General features: G+C 39.3%; 1 protein-coding gene across 2 annotated transcripts in view; it reads right to left on the bottom strand.

The window, feature by feature from the left end:
• Positions 1-22,317, bottom strand: part of PCSK5 (proprotein convertase subtilisin/kexin type 5) — a 258,936-nt gene that overhangs the window by 167,075 nt on the left and 69,544 nt on the right. For both annotated transcript variants that reach the window (XM_065655390.1, XM_065655391.1), the window contains exons 4-5: positions 14,176-14,319; positions 11,827-11,903 (exon numbers count right to left, since the gene is read on the bottom strand). In XM_065655390.1, coding sequence (XP_065511462.1) covers positions 11,827-11,903; positions 14,176-14,319 — 221 coding nt within the window. The remainder of the gene's footprint in view (positions 1-11,826; positions 11,904-14,175; positions 14,320-22,317) is intronic.

Here is a 22,317-nt window from a genome sequence, read left to right as displayed (position 1 = left end):
ATTGCAACCTGATTATGTGTGAAGAAACCAAGTGATAGAACTTATCTGGTTAATGCTTTTTATTTATTTGATCTTATAGCTGGCAAGCTGATTTTTAAGATTTTCAGGGGATCTTCATCTGCTTTGGTGACAAGTTTCCCACATATTTGAAGTGTCCTATATATTTGACATCTGTAGATATCACAAATTCCTCTGAGAAGCGTACCTGCTGTTGCTACATGCAATAACTGAAATTATATGAGTTAACAGAAGTGAAGATGCTGTTCCACTTTTCTTCAACTGTTTTCCACCTGAATTTACCTACATTTCATTCAGTCACCTCCAGTGCTACAATTGTCAGTTATGTGTTGCTTTTCAGGGACTAATGGACCAGCACAGCGACTATGGGATCAGTAGCTCTGCAACAGCTCTGTCCACATTTGGACACTTCTCTGGAGCACAGGCCTGTCATACCAGAACATGCCAACATATGCAGAGGACAACCTATCACAGATCTTGTGGTCACCTTCACCATGAAATCAGGCTTGCAGGAATAATGGTTCAGGTGTCTGTTACCATAAAGAACTCATCCAAAACTACTAGAATTACTCCTGGGAAATAGTACGTTATTAAAGGTTGGTGTGTTGACCCAGGCAGGCAGCTAACCCCTGCCCAGTTACTCGTTCCCTCCTTCCCACTGGAATGGGGGAGAGAATTGGAAGAGCAAATGTAAGAAAATCTTGTTGGTTGAGATAAAAACAATGTAATAAATAAAGGGAAAAAAAGAAAAAACCCCACAACTGTCCTGGGTCATTGCGGGGAGCAACGAGAGGAGGTGGTCTGAGACAGGTGACCACAAACTGACCAATTGGAGTATTCCACCCCATTCACGACTTCCCGGATATAAAAGGTGGAGACCAGAAGGACTCTCTCTTTCTTCTGCTGGGTCTCCTGCTGCTTTGCTTTGCTTCTTTTCTGCTGTCCCTGCAAGCTGAGGCCTCATGACAGACTAAATCTAGTTCCGGTTGGCTGCAGGATCCTGCTGGAGCAGCTGCTGGGAATTGCAAGACTGGTTCTATAATATTTGTTCTGCTTTATTTTTCTCTATGTTTATTTAGTAGCATTAGTAAAATGTTTTCAAATTTTCCAGCTCTTTTTTCTCTGTCCTTCTTTTCCTTTCCTTTCAAAATCGCCTGTCCTTAGTGAAAATGGGGGAGGAAAAGGGGGGGCAGAAAACGGGAGGGGAAAAGAGGGTTAAGGAAAATACATCTGCCGTGGTTTTTGATTGTCTCCCCGCGATCAAACCACGACAACAACCAAGTGATGCATAGGCAATTACTTATCACCTTCCACCTGTAGATCCATGCCCAGCCACTCTCCAAGCAACAGCTTGGAGTTTGGAAAAACTGTCCCCTCAGCTTTAGTACTGAGCATGATTTTATAAGGCACGGGATATCTCTTTGGTCAGTTGGGGTCAGCTGTCCCAGCTGCGTCCCCTTCCAGCCTCTTCTTTACCATCAGCCTCCTTGCTTGAGAGGGCAGCGTGAGAAATAGAGGCGGCCTTGATGCTGTGCAAGCACAGTTCAGCAGTAGCTAAAACATGGGCTACCAACACTCTTTTGTTCACAAATCTAAAAGATAAGACCATATGGGCTGCTGTGGAGAAAATCGACTCTACTCCAGCCAAATCCAGAACAACCTGGTATAACTAGCAAAAATAAGCCATTAAAAATAATTTATCAGGACTGCCCATGTTCCTAGACCACCATGGCTAAAGGCAAGTAACACTAATGCCTATGTTCTTTATCACCTTAAATTCATGGCCATGAGCCTGGTCTGCTACAGTACTTAGGTATATTATCTTCCATTCCACATCTTTTGTTTCACAAGCTTTTGTATGACAGTATATTATCAGTAACTATTTATCCTGATTCATGTTTTTCATCCTGACACCAATATATATCAGCTGGAGAGATCTCAGGTGCTTGGGCAATCTCCTTGTATTAAAAATCTCCACATTAGAGCCCCATCATTTCTGTGCAATGAAAAAACAAATGAAAAGAAAAAAAACCCACCTTCTCAAAAATATTTGTAATTAATTCTACTGAAATCATAGCTAAGCAGAAATGAAAATATCCTACAAATACAAGAATGCACATCTAGGTTTCCATGTTTAGACCTCCTTGGCAGGAAACCAGTCCATTGGACCTTTTAAAAACAGTCTGAGAGAATGTTTTTAGGAAAAAAAGGTATTTATGCTTTCATGCAAGGAAAATACTGACAGATGCAAGGATCCTAAGGTCATAAGGCGAAACGGAGGAGCAAGTCAGTGATGAGCAGACAGGTCAATAACACATCTTTACCCATTCTGCATACTGCATTTCTAACAGCAGATGACTGCTGTGACAACATTTTAAAGAAAAGAATATTTTATAACTCTGTGTCTCCACCATATCACAGCTCAGAGACATACTTCCTACCCATTTTGAATTCTGAGTGCATTTCAACTGTACTATACAAGATTGGTACTGTGCTTAATCCTAAATTTCATTCGATGATGTCCTGCATTAAATGGACCTCCCATTTCTCTTTAGAGCTGTATTTCAAAGATGAATGAGGAAATTGTTGAAATAAGTTCAAGTCCAACTCTTATCTGTGTTGATAATTGTTTTTTAACGAAACTTGTCATTAGTTTGGCAGGAGCAAGTTTTGCTCCTAATTGGAATAGGGGTTTTACTGTAAGAAGTCTAATTTTCACACACTCACTACACTGCAGAAGTCAGTGGCTGTTCATCTGGTATTTATGGAGTGTTATGAAGAGTAGTATGGGGACAGAAGTCTGGGCTGAAAGGCAAAGCAACACATACCTTCTCATTACGCTCTCTTTGGCACTCTTTGATGCCCTTAGCCAACAGCCTCATTATCCCATGCGTTGGAGAAGTAAAAGAATCCATAGTCTCTACCTCAGTTTGCTAAAATGGGAGATTTTATGATTGTGTTGGGACTCTATAGCAACAGAAATAATTTTCAAAGCAGGTTAAACTTTTGTAGCACAGACCCCAGTGCACAATCTACATCTGTGAGAGATACCCATTGCTTCACTTCTGCATCAGAATTTCTCTACTTTGTTTGCCTTCCTTCAGGAAAAAAAATGTAACTTGTCTTCAAGACAGCAATCTGACTTTGCTTAAAATGTCAAATGTAATAATTTGACTGTGTAACTTTAAGAAAAATTACAAAATCACAGTAATGTGAAAAAATAAAGTAAGACTGCCTACAGCAATAAACCTACACAGATTCATATTTTTTCATTTACAAGAAAAAGCAACATCTGATAGTATTACCCTGTAAATGTCTTATAAAAGCACCTACTAATTCCATTAAGGCATTTGCTTATAGCATAACTTTGCAGAGTTCAACCATTAATAGCATGCTATTTAGAAAAATGCTTCAATTAAAAAGCTTTTGACAGTGGATTTACAATTGCTTTATCAACCTTGCAATTAGAGGTCTTCTTGTGATGCCACAAGCATTAAAGGCGGAATCAATACCATGCTTTTTGCATGTGTGTGCTGGCAGAGAAGTCTCAATGAACCACATTTTGCACTGCATTTGACTGAGCTGACTCCTGTGAAATCAGTTGGCAAAACCAATTACCACATACATAGCATGGATCCGCTCCTTAACTTTTTCCAATACCTACAATGTCTGAAAAGGTGACAACACATGGAAATGTATTTGTGCTCTCAAATTATATTTGGCTGTAGACCTGTTCGTATAAATGTATGCAATTTGAAACTGGTTTATCATTTTATTGAATAAAACCTTACCTACTGCAGTTGTAGACTCTCTCCTCCTAAGTCCAAAACCTCAAAATACAGATGCATACTTAGAGGAAATACCAACTCTGGGGAAAACGCCATCTGAAAAAAACCTTTCATTTTTAACTCTCCATAAAAAAGAATTCAGAAAAGTGAATGCCACAAATACCATAACTATCAAAGTTTATATCTCTCCTATTGTTGACTGTGAATTGGAAGGGAAGATCTGACTCATTGTTATCAATTATTTATATAAAAGAACTAGAAGGAGTTGCATAACGCGTCAGAATGTCATTTTATTTGTGAGCTCATTGTCTGGTACTCCAGTAATTAGAAACAGGAAAAAGGCTTTCCCGTATTGTTGTGGTTAAATGCTTTAAGATCGTGAGAGTCTTATACATTATAAAAAGGAAGAACACTGCTCCTTGAACACCAGCTAGACAGTGAGAAATACTGTGCAATCACAGTTACCAAGGTAATGAAAGACACTATTTTTTTCATCTTTGAGCAACTGGAACTCTGACTGACCTTTGTTTTTGTTTATTCCTCTATTTGACTTTTGTTGCTTTCAATGACTACTCGAAGAAATGTCTTTTGGCTCTCAAAAAATTATAACTCATACCACTTGTGGACTTCAGAGGGGATTATGTAATGCAGTGTGATAATATAATCAGCAGATTAGAGGAGTTTACCAAAAAGGTAATTTTGGCAGTTTGACAAAAACGTCATTAGGATATTTTCTACTATTAAAGCCGAAACCTGGAGGTAAAGGCTACTGGATCAAGCCCTGTAGTCCAATGAATTTTTCATTGTCTTGTCAATATGAAATGTTCTCCACAAGGGACTGACCATAGAGACCAGCGATGTTGTGGGTGAGTCAATCAGATTGACAAAGACTGCCTTTCCTCCAGCCCCACTAATTGTCCTCAGCTACCAGCAATTTTGGTGTCTCACTTCAAACCTTCAAAGCAATACACTTTTTATTCTGAAGCCAGAAAACATGAGAATTTCAAAATATCACCATTTATTTTGTTTTCTGTTTTAATGCAGACCTGATCTCTTCCCACAGGTTAAAAACCTGTTTTAGATTAAAAGAAAAACATTATCAAATGTGGTGGGGATTCATGCTCCATGTTTCTACAATATTTTTCTTTCAAGGAAATTTACACACATGCATCAAGTCCTTCAGTCCTTCCCTGAGAGAAACAAAGAATATATGATGATTACCTCTGAGGTACAGCCCCTTGAAGGACGGGCACGTTCATTTGTAAAAGCACACAGGGACTCTAAATAACAGTTAAAACAGGAAGTGAAGAAAACCATGCTCCAAATGAATCTGTACACTTACCCTACTTCAGCACAGTACAACTCTGCAAGCTGCAATTTTTACCTCCCTTATTTTTACAATTTTACACTGGGACCTTTAACTATAGCAACTGGCAAGCAACACAGACTTAATATCTCATGATCTCCATGATGCATCATGCCCCTAGGCACTTGGTTGGGTCACTGGATCATAATTAATTTGGAGGCTAGCTGATGAATCACTAACACCGTTTCTTACAAAATGTGGCAATCTCACTGTAAGCTAACACAGCCTGGACCCTGCTTCATTATTAACATCTGCTAAAATTGCAGTGCAACAGGATATGGCCACAAGGGCAATGAGTTTAAAATCAGAATAGAACCAAACCACGATAAATCAGGATTTCAGTCTCTGACTGCAGCGTTATACCAACAACCTCTGACTGCTTCAGACCCTGGTTTTCATAAATGAACACCTCACCAGTTCATAGAAAGCAATCCAAAATTGAAGTTTCCTAACAATCCTAATTTAATCCATTAAATTTGTAGTGACACTAAGACACACTAGACATCTGACATTCAGTCATTGGTATCTGAAATTAACAATACCACATGCAGTGTAAGCATTTGATCTATTGATCTGAAATACATATACATAGTAAGTTAATTCTCTACTATAAATTACCATCCTGTTAAGGAAGACTTATCTGCTCAGAGATGCTTTGCTAGCATCGGGCAGAACACACTCTGCCAAATGACAACATCACTGAATCCTTCAGGTTTTAAGCCTCCAGAGGCTAGAGAAAGGATGAAAAGTCAGAAAAAAAGCAGATACAATGGAGATTCCCTCCAAAAAAAGCCATTTCCTGAGACCTGATACCTTGCTCCAACTTATCTCCAGCCTCCTTCCACAGCTTAATAACTGACTTTCCCAGGTCCTCCCTGTAGGTGTGAGCCTTGGGATCTGCAGTCCTGTCAGAAAGCCCTGAGAAGGCATAAGCAACAATAGTAGTGACTAGCCTAAAAAATTGCCAAGGTCATTTTTTTTGTTGTGACTAGCCGTTGGACAGTAGAATTGTTTTTTACACAAAAGATAAAGCACAAGATGGTGCAGCAGTGCTTCTAAGTACAGCTTATCTTCCCTCCAGTTTTGTCTGCAGCACACGATACAGCCAATTTCAAAGGAATAGCAATGGGTGCATACTGACAATTAAAATGCATAAACTACACGGACAGATACCCTCAATTGTGAGCACTGCTTTCTATCACACTGTTGCAGTGGGAACCTTTTTCAGACGATCTTTCAAGCCAGCAATGAGAGACTTCAGGCTCCCTGTGTTCGACTAGGCACAGTTCCTCAGATATCTGTTCTAAATAGTGTCACAGGAGTCAATGAAGCTTTTTACTTTCACTTTATTGACTATCCAGGAGGCAATAGGAGTGGATCTGCCTGTCAAAATACCTAGTATCCATTCTGATTAAATGACTCAGGACATACTATAGGTCTTGGATATAAGCAGACAGTATAAATGAGCAGCTTGTCACTCTTGGAAGAAAATTAAGCCTTTGGCATTTTATTGAGCATCTACATTAATGCGACTGACACAGGAAAGTAATTATGAATCGGAATGGAAGCCACAGGAAAAAAAAAGTCAGTATGCTTTATTGAACAGGACTGAAACTTATTAACTTTTTTGCTATTGTGAGAAAAGTTGTAAAGCTGTCCAGATATTGCAAAGTTTAGACATAATTAGCTTGTGTTCCTTATGATTTTTGAACAGCAAAAAATTGTCTCCCCAAAATATTATACTCATTTAAAATAATTTTAAAGGTTATCAAAATAAGTTATTTATGTAGTGGGATGCATCACTGAAAAATGTTGAAGAGGCATCCAAAGGGTGACTCAGTATCTCCAAAACAGAAATGACAGCTTACTTTTACTTTTTCTTACATAAGTTTAGTAAGAACTCCATTGAAGTCGGATGGTGTTATTTAAAGGAGATTTTTTAAAAGGTCCTCTGTTTCATAAAAGTACCTGTCAGCAGAATAAGACCCAAGCTCTGAAATATCATCCCCAAGAAATTTCTCGTGAAACAGAAAAACTCATTTTTATTTGGTCAAAATAGCAAAACATTTTAATACTATGAACATTTCTGTTTTATTTCTGAGGCTACACAATGGGTAGGGTATTATTTCAGTGATCCCATCTCTATTCTGTCTAAAGATCTGTGACTGATAATGCCTAGTTGTTTCAGCATAGATGTTTACAGGTAACAGTGGAATAACAGAAAAAGAATAAAGCAGCAGTACTCAGCAGTAAACCAAAACAAGATGCTTTGCATAGCAGGAATCACTTAATCCACAGCTGACTGCTGTCTTTAGCCTCTGAGCAAAATGAAGCTCTAGTATGGGCCTGTACCATTTACAGGCTTCGTGATTTGCTGCAAATTTGTAGAAACCAAAGTAATCTTCTGGCAGGACTCCTACATACCATAGTAGTTAAAGAAACTATCGTCCCACCCTGATTTTGACTACAAGCCTTGAAATATTAGTCTAATGTTTCTATCCTCCTGCTTTCCTTAGCTAACATAAGATTTAACATAAAATTTCAAAAATATAATTCTGGAAAGTGCCACTTTAGCTAATCTACAGTCGCTTCACAAACCCCTAGTTAATTTTTTCTCATTCATTTTTCCTCACCATAAGCCTTGGCAACAGAAAGCTTTCACTACTAATTAAAAGTGAAAAGCTAGCAAACAGACCCAGTACCCTGACGTTTCACAGCTGCGTGCAAAGCTGCCCAGAGACACCTGCCTATTTTTACAGCAATTCTTTTTACTCTTTATCATTCCATTCCTTAAGGTTGGGTTATAAAATGAGGCAGAATAGAACAGTTCACAGAACAATGGTGCATTTGTACATCCCACCTTTACTGGAAGACACAAAGCACTATTACATAATGTTGTCCAGTTGCTATAGCAGGAAGCAGGGATCAACCAAACTTATCTTCTACATTTGAAGTCTTTGCAAAAAATGGCTTTCAGAATGTTCCCTGGTTGTGGTTACTTCAACTTCCAGGCACTACTTGAATAACTAGAGCCAAATGACCACGTATGCTGGATAATCAGAATTCCTGTCCCAATTTCTGAAGATATTTTAGACACAAAAATGTATAGACAGGCTACTAGTAGTGATTTTCAGTACCTGTGTAGTTGTTTAATTCTTACTGAGTCCACTGGGAACTAGGGAAGCAAAGGCAACACCTCCAAAAGTTGAAGGTGCTTAGGTACTGCTTACCAGGCTCAGTGTATCTGCTAGTTGGAAACACTGAACCTTTAAGCAGAGGTTAGGCTGCCAAGTAATCTTGCACTCGAAGCATGTTTCATGCATCCTCTGTGTCCAAAAGCTGACTCTACACTGACACCATACCTCCTGATAACACTGGTGAAGCTCAGTACAGCACAGCATCTGCCCTCCCACCAGCACATCTCACTGCGGGACCTTAGGGCTTGGGCAGTGAGAGTATTCACCAGGGAGGTGTGGTATGAAAACTCAAATTCCCCAGTCCCAGGAGAGAAATGAATCAGTCCAGTTTTATATCCCATCTAAAACTCTAACTAGGACAAAATAGAAACAAGCCTCCCTTCTCTGGACGTGTTTTGTAAGAAAGTGATGACTTTAGTACCCAGCAAAACAAAAAGATTCAGCTGTGTTTCACAGCTGGAGATATGTGGCTCCTGGCAGCACCAAAGTGGGTGAATCGCTAAAAGCCCACCTAAACTGTGAGGCCTTCAAGTGTGTCCTCACCGTGCCCCAACTTCAAGGACAGAAGCACCCTCATGCAAATGGGCCAGGCTATGTCCTCAAAGTGTGTGTGGGGATGGTGGGGGGGTGGACAGCAGCAGAGAGGGACGTGCTGTGATGCAAACCGTCAGCTCAGCTGAGGAGTATTCACAGAGGGCCAGGCTGACTGACACATGCTTTCTCAAAACTCCTTGGAGGCCACTGCTGGCAACTGCCTGTCCATCACACTCAGTTTTGTGGACAACAGTTGTAGGCATTTGGGGCACTGTCACACAGTCACCTCAGTTCACTGAAACTAGCCTTGCCAGTAAGTGGTTCAGGCCATGCTTCATTTTCCCCATTTGTGCCTGTTTTGCTCTCCTCTGACCTCAGGCTGAGCTGAATGAGGTACCTGCCTGACCTGGCTGAAAATGCAATTTGTTGTTGCTATTGTTAGCAGCATAGTTTTCAGCATGGTTCACCCTGGAGAGCTGCACAAAGGCTGGGGAAAGGAGGAAGGAGCAAACATGAGGTAAGGAATGGGGGTGACTGCTCTTTTGTTGTGATCAAGCAGTCACAGTTTTGCTCTTTCAACACTTTGTACAGGGCTATAATATAGACACCTAGTTCAAAGCTAGACTGATGCTGAAGGGGTCAATCACACAAATTTGTTGTTGTAGCATGCTGAATGGCAACGTCTAAATACTCTGGGCTGCTAACAATTTGTGATCCTATGTTCCTACTCCGTTTTCAAGTAACTATAATAGCACATTTACAAACCTTGCTTGTAGTCCTGAGACCTCTCATAAGCCAAACCAAAGATTTCTCTTATTAGCCACCAAAAATGTATAGCACACTTGCTGATTCTGACCTTTTTACACCAGTAACAGGACACTTCTAAAATGGTGATAACAATACCACATGTAATCCCTTAATTATAAGAAGGCCTTGAAAGAGCATTAATTGATAGACTTTTATTCATTCTTGTGTTTCAGTCAATGAACGTGTGTCTTGAGGATAGCTCCTAACAACTTCAATGTAGTATTAATACATTCCATACTACCATCTAGCTCTGAAATCCTTGGATTGTCACTAACTTCACCGAGGCAATGCAGCAAGTGGGTCTATCTGCCATTTACTCCATAACAGTGTTTTCTTTGTGCTTAAACTTAAACTTGGATGCACGTGCAGAATGTTTGCACTTTTCAAAACAAAAGGTTTCGCTGAATTTCTATTTTTATTTTCTCGTGGTATTCTTGCTTTAGGAGATTTCTAGTGACAAAGAGGCAAATACTATTCAGTAAGTTGAGGTTCTGTATGAAAATAGGATGAGAAAGATATGCCTAACAGGCAAAAGGGAAAAGACAGTTCTTGCATGTACTTGTTTCTAGACAAAAATATTTGGCAGCATGTAAACAGCATCAAATAAGAACAACTGAATGAGAACACAGGCCAAGATTGCAGTTCCAAGTAAATAAACTATTATTATTATTACTAAAATTAATACCAATATGTTTCTATGTTAAACAGTATTTCTAGTCATCACAACTAAGAAATGTGTGTGTGTGTAGGTACATTTATTTATACAGCTTCTAAGAGCTAAATCCTTACACATTTCTTGTCTCAGCCTACCAGTCAGGATGAGGCTGACTGACCAAACAAGTATTTGGCAGTTCAGTTGACCTCAGTTTTCACAGTTACGTCACCATATGGCTGAAAGTAGTTTTGACAGCTCCTTGAGATTCACTGTAAGCCAAGCAGATCTATATGTAACAGGCAGCTATGCGTAACAAGGCCCTGTTCTTCAGCCTATTCATACATGCTTTCCTGCTGTTATGAAGAAGCCGTTGATCAGGAGAGGATTCTCCCATCAAAGTGTGATCCAAAATTGCTCCAATTGGTTTCTCCAGTCAAAGCAATGTTAAGTTTTGCTGCTGATTCTCAGCTCACACCTGCTGCTTTCTTCTGCATAAAGTTTGTAGCGTTGTAGGGAAGAGACAACACAAACCCAAATGCATTACAGTTCTGTAAAGGACTATGTTCCACCTCTTGTAGTCTCTCTTCTGCAGGCAAACAATACTAAATGCTTTCCGCAATTAAAAAAAGTCAACCAAACTTCAAGAAAGCATGTTGACAGCTGGTAGGATTATCCTTTTCCTAATTCATGCAATTGCACAGAAAGTTATTTCTTTCTGCCAAGTCCTAGTTAAAAAAATGTTACTAACAAATAACTCCCTGAAATACTTGCGGGGGCAGAAAAGTGACCTGCTTCCTAAGGTGAGGTGTCCCTCCCTGTGTCTCTCCCAGGCTTCACCAAAGCACATCCAAAGAGCAAAGCTGGAATGACAAATATCAGGAAGCTGAGCTCTGAAGGAGAAATACAAGATTCGTGGAGATATTTCCCACCAGCCATGTGATGGAGATATTATAATCCAGCAGAATTGCCACTTCTGGGTTTATAAGGTATCTATCAAAGCTCTACATATAAAGTCTCCATCACTTTAAAAGACATTATTAGAGAAAAAAAAAATCTCCATTAACTTGTCTATTTCTTCAATACACAAAGTCTATAAAGTTTCAGAGAGTCAGAATCCAAGCCAGTTGTCACACATAATAACCCCCCAGAAAATCAATGAGATAATACGTGAGAAAAGTAAGAACACCCTTTATATATCGCAGAGGGACTGAAAATGGTTCATTTCACAAGACCAGAACTCTCAAAATAATTTTCATGTGTTTTTGGATGGCTCTAAATGCTTTCAAAGAGTAAGTGCCATACAGTGTGCTTGGAAGAGACATAAACATGTATTTCACAAAGATTTAAATGCAAATCATGCTGCTTTATGAGAATTCAAGTTTCCTAGACTTTCATAGAAGAAGTGGTACTTTCTATCTGATGAAATAGATTGAATATATCATGAATGTCATAGTGACTTACTTGTTCTCGTTGCTGGCATCATATCGAGGCATAGGGTCAAAATCATTTCCATTGACATCAAAACTGGCCTGTGAATCCTACAGCCAACAAGAGAAAGAAAACCAGTTTCTCATTAATTAGCCATTGACTCATACGGCCTATACGTTCTTCAGCAGGTTGCTACAAGAGAGTAATTAGGTTAACTAACATTCCTGTGGTTTTATGATGATTGCATGTTTTAGGTAAGGATTATATATTTTATAATTACGGGATTTACAGACTTTATTTTATTTTTTTGAAAAGGAAGAAGGATAACAAATGTTGTGAAAAAGCATATTTTCATATCAGAGAGGAAATAGAAAGTGGTGTTTCATTAAACCAGAAGACTACATTTCTTCTAAGAAACTTTTGGAAGTTAAGAGAGTTCATTCTCAAAATTGGGATTTTGCTAAATGTTTCAAGATTCAAGAAATTATCTGCACAATGATGACTGAAATTTCACTGACGGTTTCAAGGAATAAGAATAATGTCATTTTCTTTAAAGTCTTGTTATAAAACTACAGCTTGAAATACAACATAAACTACATTACCATTTACCTGGGAGTGTTTCAAATATTTGCAATAAATCTCTGTATTTTTGTTCCATATTTTATATTTACCAGAGTTCTTACAGCTGAAAATAGATTATACAGTAAATAGCTGCTGGTTTGTATGCCTCCCATTAATCGAAGCGGTAGCATGTGGTGTGTTGACATGGCAAGCAGCTCTTTTTAATCTCTTCTTTGTTCAAAACCAATTACCACATCCACCTCAAATATTCCTGTTTGCAGCCACACCAGCAGTAATCAGACATATAGAAGGCATTTGTCATCAAACAAGCAATGTGTACTGCTTTGGGGGAATTCCTTGTTGGTGTGAGGAAAGGGAGATAGAAGGTGGTAAGGGAATAAATAGCTGCTTTAAAATCAGTGGAAGGATAGTACTGGGATGAGGCGACATATGATACAATCTGGGTCATTCATTGAGGTGGTAGAATAATATTTGGCTTTTTTAAATAACTTAAGAGATTAAAATGAAACTTGTGGCACGCACTGGGATCAAGCGTACATTGGCAAATAGGGCAACTGTCTGTCACTTGTGTTTGTGCAGTCCTCCTCATGTATTTCAAAGCTGAGTCCCATGTGTAGCATGGGGAAGGACACGGATGTAAGTACAGCTAAATTAAAATAAACAGCTTTAAACTGTGGACACGATTGTAGCTTTTGATGGGTTGTTTAAGATGTTTTTGGTCACCTTCATCTCTTCAATGCTCTGTCAAGATGATATGCTCACTGGCAAAAAGCCTGCGCTCAGGGCTCTTCCATAATACAAGATCTGCATCTGTGATGGGACTGAAGGTACGTGCACATCTTGTGCTGGTCAACTTCATTAGTCTGGCTCAATCCAAACATATTTGTTTGGTTTTTTACCTTGTGTTAATACACACCTTGCATGCTTCATTTCAGAGAAATGATAAGGTCGTGTGGTTTCATGTAATGCCTACTCCCAAAGCACAGGACTAATCACTTCAGCAAAGCGCGGCCCTGATGTTCTGAACAGCTTCAAACTCTGACACTAACACATGAAGTCACTCACCAGAGAAGCATCTTCTCCTTGCATTTCACAATCCTTACAAGGTATATTAAACTAATCATTTAAGTATGATGAACCACAAGCAAACAGACAGCTCCTGAGGTGACATGAAACATGGGATGCAGAAAACAAAGCTCTATTACACATTGTAAGGAAACTCATTGGAGTTAAGAGAGATTTACTAGAAAGACTCCAAAATATTCTACACCTGTTTTTAACTCAATGAATCATAACAAGTCATGTCCTTTTCCTTTAGTATTATTTCTAGCAGTAAGAGAAATAGCTTTAAAAATAAATACACCGAAGGATATACCTAAAATTAGTCTTTGAGAAAAGCTGCTGTCTCTCTAGCTAAATGTATTGGCCAAAAATGGACTTCAGCTGCATGCATTAACTGAAAAGCAGTGTATTCCATTCATAAGTTCTGAGAGTGTGAGGATATTAAGTAAAATACTTACAGAAATGAGAAAAAATATCCTACGATTAGTTGCAGTCCTTCAGAAATTCAGGACTCAGCTACAAGCGGCATTCAGATATTAAATACGTTCAGACTGAACATAGTCTTAACTAAAACAATACAGATTACCAAAAGCTGTCTTCGTTCCTCCCGTTGATGGGAGCTGCCTTTGTTCCTCCCTTGTATGATTCTTCCTCCTTCCCTACTCCATCTTTCTGGGAGCAGCAAATTTATTTAGGGTAATAACAAAGCAATAAATCTGGACTCCTGTGGATACTCACATAATTCTGCAGCAAGTCTGGATGGTTTCTTTCAATTCCATCATCCAGGATGGTGACCACAACGTTCTTTCCAGTGTAACCTCTCTTCCAAGCACCTACGATATTCATATCTGATTGGCAATGGTGGGTGTTATCACTGCAGTGCTGAGGAGAGGAGATAAAGACGTTGGAGCAGATTAGTGAGCAGTGTGGGGTTGAGATACTATCCTACTTACATTAACATTACCATTTAAATCAGCACATGAGCATATTGATTTGAATAGCAAATATGCAAGATGAACACCTTCATTTAGACAGCAAATAATTTTAAAAGAAATCCCAAATAAAATGAGAATTGCTAGACTTGGTTATTTCTCTTTCAGAGTACTCTTCATGCTAGCAATAGAAAAGCGAAGTGTCCAGCTATGCTGAACTAGCACTAGGAGCCCTGTGTAAGACAAAGCGACTATTCCTGGCTGTTAAGCATGCTCATTTGAAATGTACATTTGAATTACTTGAATTTTTTCAGAAAAAACAAACCATATGTGGATAGGACTAGACAAACGCCTGTACAAAAATGGTCATGGAAACAAAACTTGCTTTTTGGAGCTTACGTGCTCTAAAATTTCTTGACAGAATGTCTGGAAACTAATCCAGATTCATTTCTATCTACAAAAGAAGGCTTTTGGCAGGTTTTGTGCAATATCAGCAGGAGATGAGCAGCAGTTAAGAACCTGTAACCAAAACAGCACCCTGAAAACCTTGCAGCTTAAGGCGTCTGATGTATTGTAGACTGTCAGATTGAGAACAGCTTTCAGAGCAACCAAGTCCAGTCTGGTGGAGAAAGAAAGTTTAGGGCACATTAAAACTGAAAGACTCCTCCTTGATATGAATGCACCCAGCTCATGTGAAGAAATCTGGCTTGCCATGGCAATTAGACATGACCCTCAGGTATTTGTATGCCCCATTAGCGACTCTCCAGCCCACACGCAGAGCCCTCCTCTGTGAAAAGCGTTCAATGAGGATCTCATCGGCACTGGTTTTCTACAGCTGCTTCAGGCTCAGATAGAGTAACACGAAAAAAAAAAAAAAAAGAGGGGGAGGGCGTGCAGGGAAGGGAAAAAGCAAATGATGGGAGGAAGGAAAATAAATTAAAAAAGAAACTTGCATTGCAGCAACAGTGGCCAGATGAGCATGCCCCACCTCATTCCCTGCCCCACTGCCTTGTGTTCCCACTTCAGCCCCGTTTTTTGGCACTCCAGAATTTGTACGAGTATAAATATATTCAGAGGGATGCACTCCGCCTTGACTCAGTCCATCCCTCCCCTCCCAAATGTAAGCACACTGAAGAACTGTTAGCCATACTGGGTGAAAACTGACATCAGATTACTATTAAATCTTAATTTTCCTCCTTTTTCTCCAGTCTACCATCCTCTGCTGTCATACACAAACCAAAGAATTTAAGGGTGGTCACTTGCTGCTACTAAAGCAAGAGTATATTATTAGGCACTACATATGGAAGGAAGTCCATCTATGGAAGGAAGTCTCTCTCATGGTTCTTCCCTTGTGTCTGCAAGTATCTGTCTCTCTCTGACTTCAGGGACTGGTTCCAAGGAATGTATAGGGCAAGCTTAATGCTTTTGTTCTGTGTATTGCATGGAAATGCTCGTGCTGCTGGCTTTACAAAATTAATTACAGTCTAAACTTGTCATCTGTACACTGAATGTAATGATTGTATACATGAGGCTTATTAACGTACGAACAAGGGAGTTAAAAGTGTGTAATGTTTCCAGCTGCCTTTGCATTTTTCAAAAGTGTTACTGAATTAAGCATCAGAAAATACCTGCAAAAGCCATGAATATCATCATTCACATTTTGCTGATGTGAAGACAGGGAGACAAAAAGGTGGAAGCACAAGCCTCCAGCCACAGAGCAAATCCAAGAGAGAGCTGCAATGGGCAATCAGGATTCCTGGCTCTGACCTCCAGCCAAATTTACTGGGCCACTACACTGTCCCTTCACCCCCTTCTCTGAAATGCCAAATGACCCTTCGGCTGCTTTGCTGACTGTCTTGTCCTCTCTTCCTAGAGAATGAGCTTGTTTTGCTTCCATGCCAGTCAAACCACTCAGGCTGAGCAAGTATATGTGTTTTTAATCCCCATTCCCTTGCAAGCTCTTTGCCTCTCTGCCAGAAGATCACTGCTTTTTCCCTTAATGGTGTTGGCACAGTCAGTTGCCCTCACCCACCTTAGCTGAACTTCTGCATTTGTGGTGGTGGCTGAAGGGGGCTAATTCATCAGCTGCTTTGCTACATGCATATAGACAAACACAAGAGACACCTCTTGCTTCACCATGTGCTCTGATGATTACCTCAAGAGACACGCCAGATCAAATTGATATTCAAATTATCTTGCTCTGCTCTAAGACTGGGCAGAAAGCTAGTCTAAACAATCTTTCTGCATAAAAGAAATTCCAGGGGTAAAGCAGGCATAACTGTATGTCCACTTATGCATCATGGCATATGTAACATATGGATAAGAAGTGCAAAGGCAGCAGAGAAGTATACAAATGGGAGTAGTTCAACAGCAGGTGAAAGGTTCGGTGCTATGCTTACAATATATAACTTATTCTCAAATCTTGTTAAAAATAGCATATTTGTTTTCTTTTCACCTCTATTCCTTACTCTTCTACCTCCTCTCAATTCTTTTTCTACCTGTGCTCTTCTCTCCCTGCACGGAGCTTTATTCTTCTCTTCCAGTACTGCCTTTTACCACTTAAATTCCAGTTCAACACCTGATCTCAGACTCCTGTATTTTAACAACAGACTATACCTTCCCCTAGATTAGCATGATTTTCTTCAGATTAAATAAATTGTGTACATTTATCTCAAAGAAGTCAGATTTGGCTTTTATCAGAACACTTTAAATCTCTGAATGCATTACTCTTCAAATCCTGCATAATAACATACACACTGAACAGCACCTAAGATTGCACTCTTTCCTGTTCCTTTAAATTCCTCTTTCCTTCAAAAACATTTCTTGTAAGGAATTTTCCACTACTGAGTTCTATTCTGTAATTTTTCTTTAACCATGTGCTGCTTCTTTACCACCTATCGAAATTACATCGTCAGCTTCTTAGCAGAGGGATGGTTTTTTAGTGAATTTGGAAGCACCGTTTCAATTTACAGTGTTATTCAAATAAAAAATAATAAAACATCTACCATGATAATAAATATCATGTGATCCAGAGTGACTGAATTTTATACCAATGGGCAAGTACCGAATTTTATAGCTCATTTTCAATGTAGTGTTCCTGTTCTCTCTTTTTAGAATAAAAACAAACTTTGTCATGACAATGTACAAAGGCTGTGTGCTCTGAAGTTTTTATTACATCTGTTAACCCTGGAACTGGTTTTTTTGGTTGTGTTTTGGTTTTAATTTTAAAGGGAATAGTATCAACTAGGTTAGTCTACAGAATTTCCTCCCTCTCCAAGCAAGGTAAAGTAAGTCAGGACTTTCCTGCATTAGTACCATGACTGGACAACTCCAGTAAGCAAGCACTATTTCAACATACATTGTTCTCGCCTGGAGGATACCATCAAAAGGAATAAACAACCTTTTGTGCAGTTACATAGAGTAATTTTACCAAGAGTTTTAAAAGGCATTAAAAGGATGATGTTTTCTGGCCTGCATCAAAAGAAGCATGACTAGCAGATTGAGGGAGGTGATTCTCCCCCTCTACTCTGCTCTGGTGAGACCCCAGCTGGAGTACTGTGTCCAGTTCTGGGGTCCTCAACATAAGAAGGACATGGACCTGTTGGAGCAGGTCCAGAGGAGGGCCATGAAGATGATCAGAGGGCTGGAGCACCTCTTCTATAGAGACAGGCTGAGAGAGTTTGGGTTGCTCAGCTTGGAGAAGAGAAGGCTCTGGGGAGATGTAATAGCAGCCTTCCAGTACCTAAAGGAGGCCTGCAAGAAAGCTGGAGAGGAACTTTCTACAAGGGCATAGAGTGATAGGACAAGGGGTAATGGCTTTAAAATGGAAGAGAATAGGTGTACATTCAACATAAGGAAGAAATTCTTCACCATGAAGATGGTGAGGCAGTGGAACAGGCTGCCCAGAGAAGCTGTGGATGCCCCATCCCTGGAAATGTTCAAGGCCAGCTTGGATGGGGTTTTGAACAACCTGGTCTAGTGGAAGGTGACCCTGCCCATGGCAGGGGAGTTGGAACTAGATGTTCTTTTAAGGTCCCTTCCAACCCAAACCATCCTATGATCCTATGATTCTCTGGTTGTTTAACTGGAAAATAATGATACCACCATAAGTATTTAATAGAATGTCCTGGTTTTGTTAAAAACAAGCTTCTCTTTTAGTGAATTTCCCTGTCAGCTAAAGTCTTCTAAACAACTGCAGTTTTCCTGAAAGGTAGATACATGTTTTGGTAGACATAGCAATGGAATGAGAGGTCATTGATAAGGATGGATGCACATCTGCCGAGAGCAGTGAACTGAAACAGGTGACCAAAAAGCTGACCAACTGAAGCATTCCATCCCATTCACGTCATACTTCATATAAAAGTGGGGGATCACGAGGATTTTGTCCCTTTTCCTTATGGCCAACATTGGGAGAGGACCTTGCGAGTTGTCCCTGCGAACTGAGGCCCAGTGACAGACTGAATCCAGCTCCGGTTGGCTGCAGAGTCCAGTCCAGGACTTCGGGTGCCAGTCCTACATCTGCCAGAGCAGCTGCCGGGACTTTCAAGATTGGTTTTGTATATTTTGTATTATTTTCTCTATTTTTATTGGTAGCATTAGTAAAACATTTTTAATTTTTCCAACTCTCTTCTCTCTGTCCTTCTTTCCCTTCCAATCACCTGTCCTTAGTGGGAAGGGGGGAGAGGGAGCGGCTGAATGGGAAAGAGTGGGGAGAGAAAGTTAACAATACATCTGCGATGGTTTTATTGTCACCCTGCAATCAAACCATGACATAGAAACCAACTGCAAGGTTGAGAGATTCTTGAAGTTCATGTCGGAAGAAAGAGGGCCATAGTAAGAAAAATTTCAGATATCGATCTTTTCTCAAACTTGAAATTCAATGTTTATGAGCATAAAAAGACAAAAGAATCACTTAGACATCTTTTGATAGGCAATTTGGAAGTCTGCCTTTTTGCAATTAACAAGCAGACATAACATGAGAAAGGTTTTCTGTTTTGATGTTTGCATGATGTATCAGACATGAGCCGGGATTCTCTTAGCTATTTTGTGATAATCTCTCTAAAAACTAGCTTATGGTCATTATAATTATCTTAATGTTACTTGTCTGTTGCACTTATTTCTGTGGTCAGAGGCTTGGTGTAACCAGTTAGAGATCCATAACAAAATTGAAGAGTTAAACTAAGAAATCAAGAATCTCATCAATGATCAAAATATTTCGGAATTCCAGAGCTTATAATCAAGATAAAAGAACAACGAAAGAAAGAAGAAAGACAAAAGAATAATGAAAGAAGGAAGAAGGAAGAAGGAAGAAGGAAGAAGGAAGAAGGAAGAAGGAAGAGGAAAGAAGAAAGAGGAAAGAAGAAAGAGGAAAGAAGAAAGAACAGAAAGAAGAAAGAATAGAAAGAAGAAAAAGAAGAAAAAGAAAAAGAAGTCATCTCCCTGGTTTCATTGCAGTGTTAATTAAACAGTCTTTAGCACAGACAGAAACAAGCAGACTACAGTCATATTCTCTTCATCGGAGGTTTTGTCAGGTACGAATTTGCAAGCATGATGAGGACAGAAGTTACACAAGAATGCGCACAGAGGAAGGACAGTCAAAGGCCTATTCATTGACCTTGATCAACACAAGCAGGTAGAAGGGGGACACCAAGTGCCGAGGAATGGATCCTGGCATTTGGTGGAGCTACCAGAAAAAAGAGACCGTCTACCTGTTCTGTGAGGGGAGTATATGTGGGGCATTTGGTACTCCTAGCTGGTCCAAACAAAAGCACAGGCAGCAAAGTTTATCAGCTTTTAACTTTAGTAGAGGAGACATCCTGATGCTATGTCCAGCTTTCTAAGGTACAGTTTCCTGCAGTGTTCTAAGTTAGAACTTGCCAATTTTTCTCTCTTTACCTGCAAAGAAGAGAAAGAATCTCTTTTCTTTATGAGCTTGATGTGATTCAATTTTAAAGTGGAATGAAAGAAGTAAGCAGGGAGGTCATCAGGAGAGTTGGAAAGGTAGGCTTCTTATTAAAATGGCTCATGTAATATAATAGAAATCATGACAACATGCTTTGAAGAGCATCATAATCTTTAAGATTATGTGAAATACTGAAATTGTTTTTTGGCTTCTCTAGAGTAAGCACTTGAAAGGTACATTTTCTAAGAAGATTATTAAAATAATGTTTCTTTTTAAAAGTATTTCTCACTTTTTTTTTTTTTAATTCTTTCATCACAATAAACACAAGGTGAAAGAAGGATTTTTGGAAGAAGAAGGTGTACTTGTAGATTTTTTTTTCCTAGACATAACCTGATACTCAGTGCATGATACACAGCAATTGCTAACTGCATATGAAATTATTTTCTTCTGAGTTTCATCTTTAAATAATTTCTGATTATTGCTGCACACAATATCTTTAAGCTCTAGTAAGAGCAGGCAGATAATATAAAGTCCGATTTATGTTAAATACTAGACTTTTTTGCATTAAATACTATCTGACTTCTGCAGTCATGCTTTACTGAATTGCTACTTTTTTATCTGTGTCTGTATCAAGAGAAATATTTCGAGAGTGTACCACATTAAATATTTAACACCAACTTACTGCTTGTGCCACTTCAGAAGGTTTAGTTAATTTACCTCAGAGATGAATTTGGTTTTTAAGCTTTATTGATTCTTTAAGTTAACAAACAAAAGTACACTTAGAGGCCAATAAGAAGAATCACAGACATATATTATTTTATGCCTGTTTAAGCAATGAAGAAGAACAGGAAATCAATATAAAAGGGCTTCTTGTATTCACAGGAGTATCTGATGGTTGTAGTGAGACAAGAAAAATTTACAAGACTATATGTATGTTTTTTGCAGTGAAAAATAAGGAGCTCATAAATCTTGTTCTTTGGCTGTGATTACGTTATTATTCTTTCTAAAACCAGAATAATTCATACTGTGTTAAATTTGTATTCAAGACAATTCCATCACTTTTCCATCACTGGCACTTTTTTAAAGTCAGTGTGGATTGTTTTTCTCTAACCTGCGTGCTGGCTTAAACATGAGTTAATTCAGGGAAGCCCTGCATGTCCATCTTCCACAAGCTGAGGACAGTGCAGCCTTTTTAGGAGTGAGAAGCTTCCCCCCTTCTAGTTCTGCAGACAGCAAAGTTTCTTTCCCAGCTGCATGTTCTGGAACCTGCAGAGACACAGAAGTAATCTGCCTCTAACACCAACTCTTCTTCCTACATGGGGCACGACCTGTGGCTCCATGAGGATGTCTGACTCTTGTCCTGTTTCTTTCCTATGTGCCCGCAACATGAGAGTCACCTTCAAGGCAAAGAAAGAAATGTAACTAAAAATGCCTCATGGTCATTATGCATGTTACGCCACTTCTACTAAGAGGCAAATACGAAAAGCAACATTCACAAAAACTGCAAAAGGTTCACAACACCATCCGAAACAGCAACAATATGTATACGTACAGACAGAAATGAAAGAAGATGAAGAAGAAGAAAAAGGAGATGAAGAACATGAAGAAGAAGACGACGAAAAAGAAATTCTGAATAAAGGCAGTCCTAGTGTGTTCATTTTACCCTGGATGCAAAAATTATCCATACAAATGGCATATTACAGACCTGGTGCATCTTGTATATCCTTGAATCAGTGCTCACATGTTGAAAGGGATGCGTCAATGTAGGGACAGGTTTCTCCCTGGGAAGTGTCGGAAGAATGTGATGCAGAACCTCTTGTGGAGTCAGCAAAGGACAGAAAGAAAGTAATTTCCACAGGTTGTAGCTACTGCTAAGAATTGCAGGAAGGAAATAAGCACACATGGACATATATCTCCATATGTGGCTGTATTCTCTCCAGATGATTGTATGAAGACTGTTACTACTACTGCTGCTGCTACTACTACTGATACTACCGCTACTATATAAATAGTCTACTTAGCATGAAAAGACCAGCAACTGAATCT

Source organism: Caloenas nicobarica, chromosome Z (assembly GCF_036013445.1).
Source record: "Caloenas nicobarica isolate bCalNic1 chromosome Z, bCalNic1.hap1, whole genome shotgun sequence".
NCBI lineage: Eukaryota > Metazoa > Chordata > Aves > Columbiformes > Columbidae > Caloenas > Caloenas nicobarica.
The sequence above is the reverse complement of the archived record's forward strand: the minus strand, read 5'-3'. Positions and strand labels throughout refer to the sequence as shown.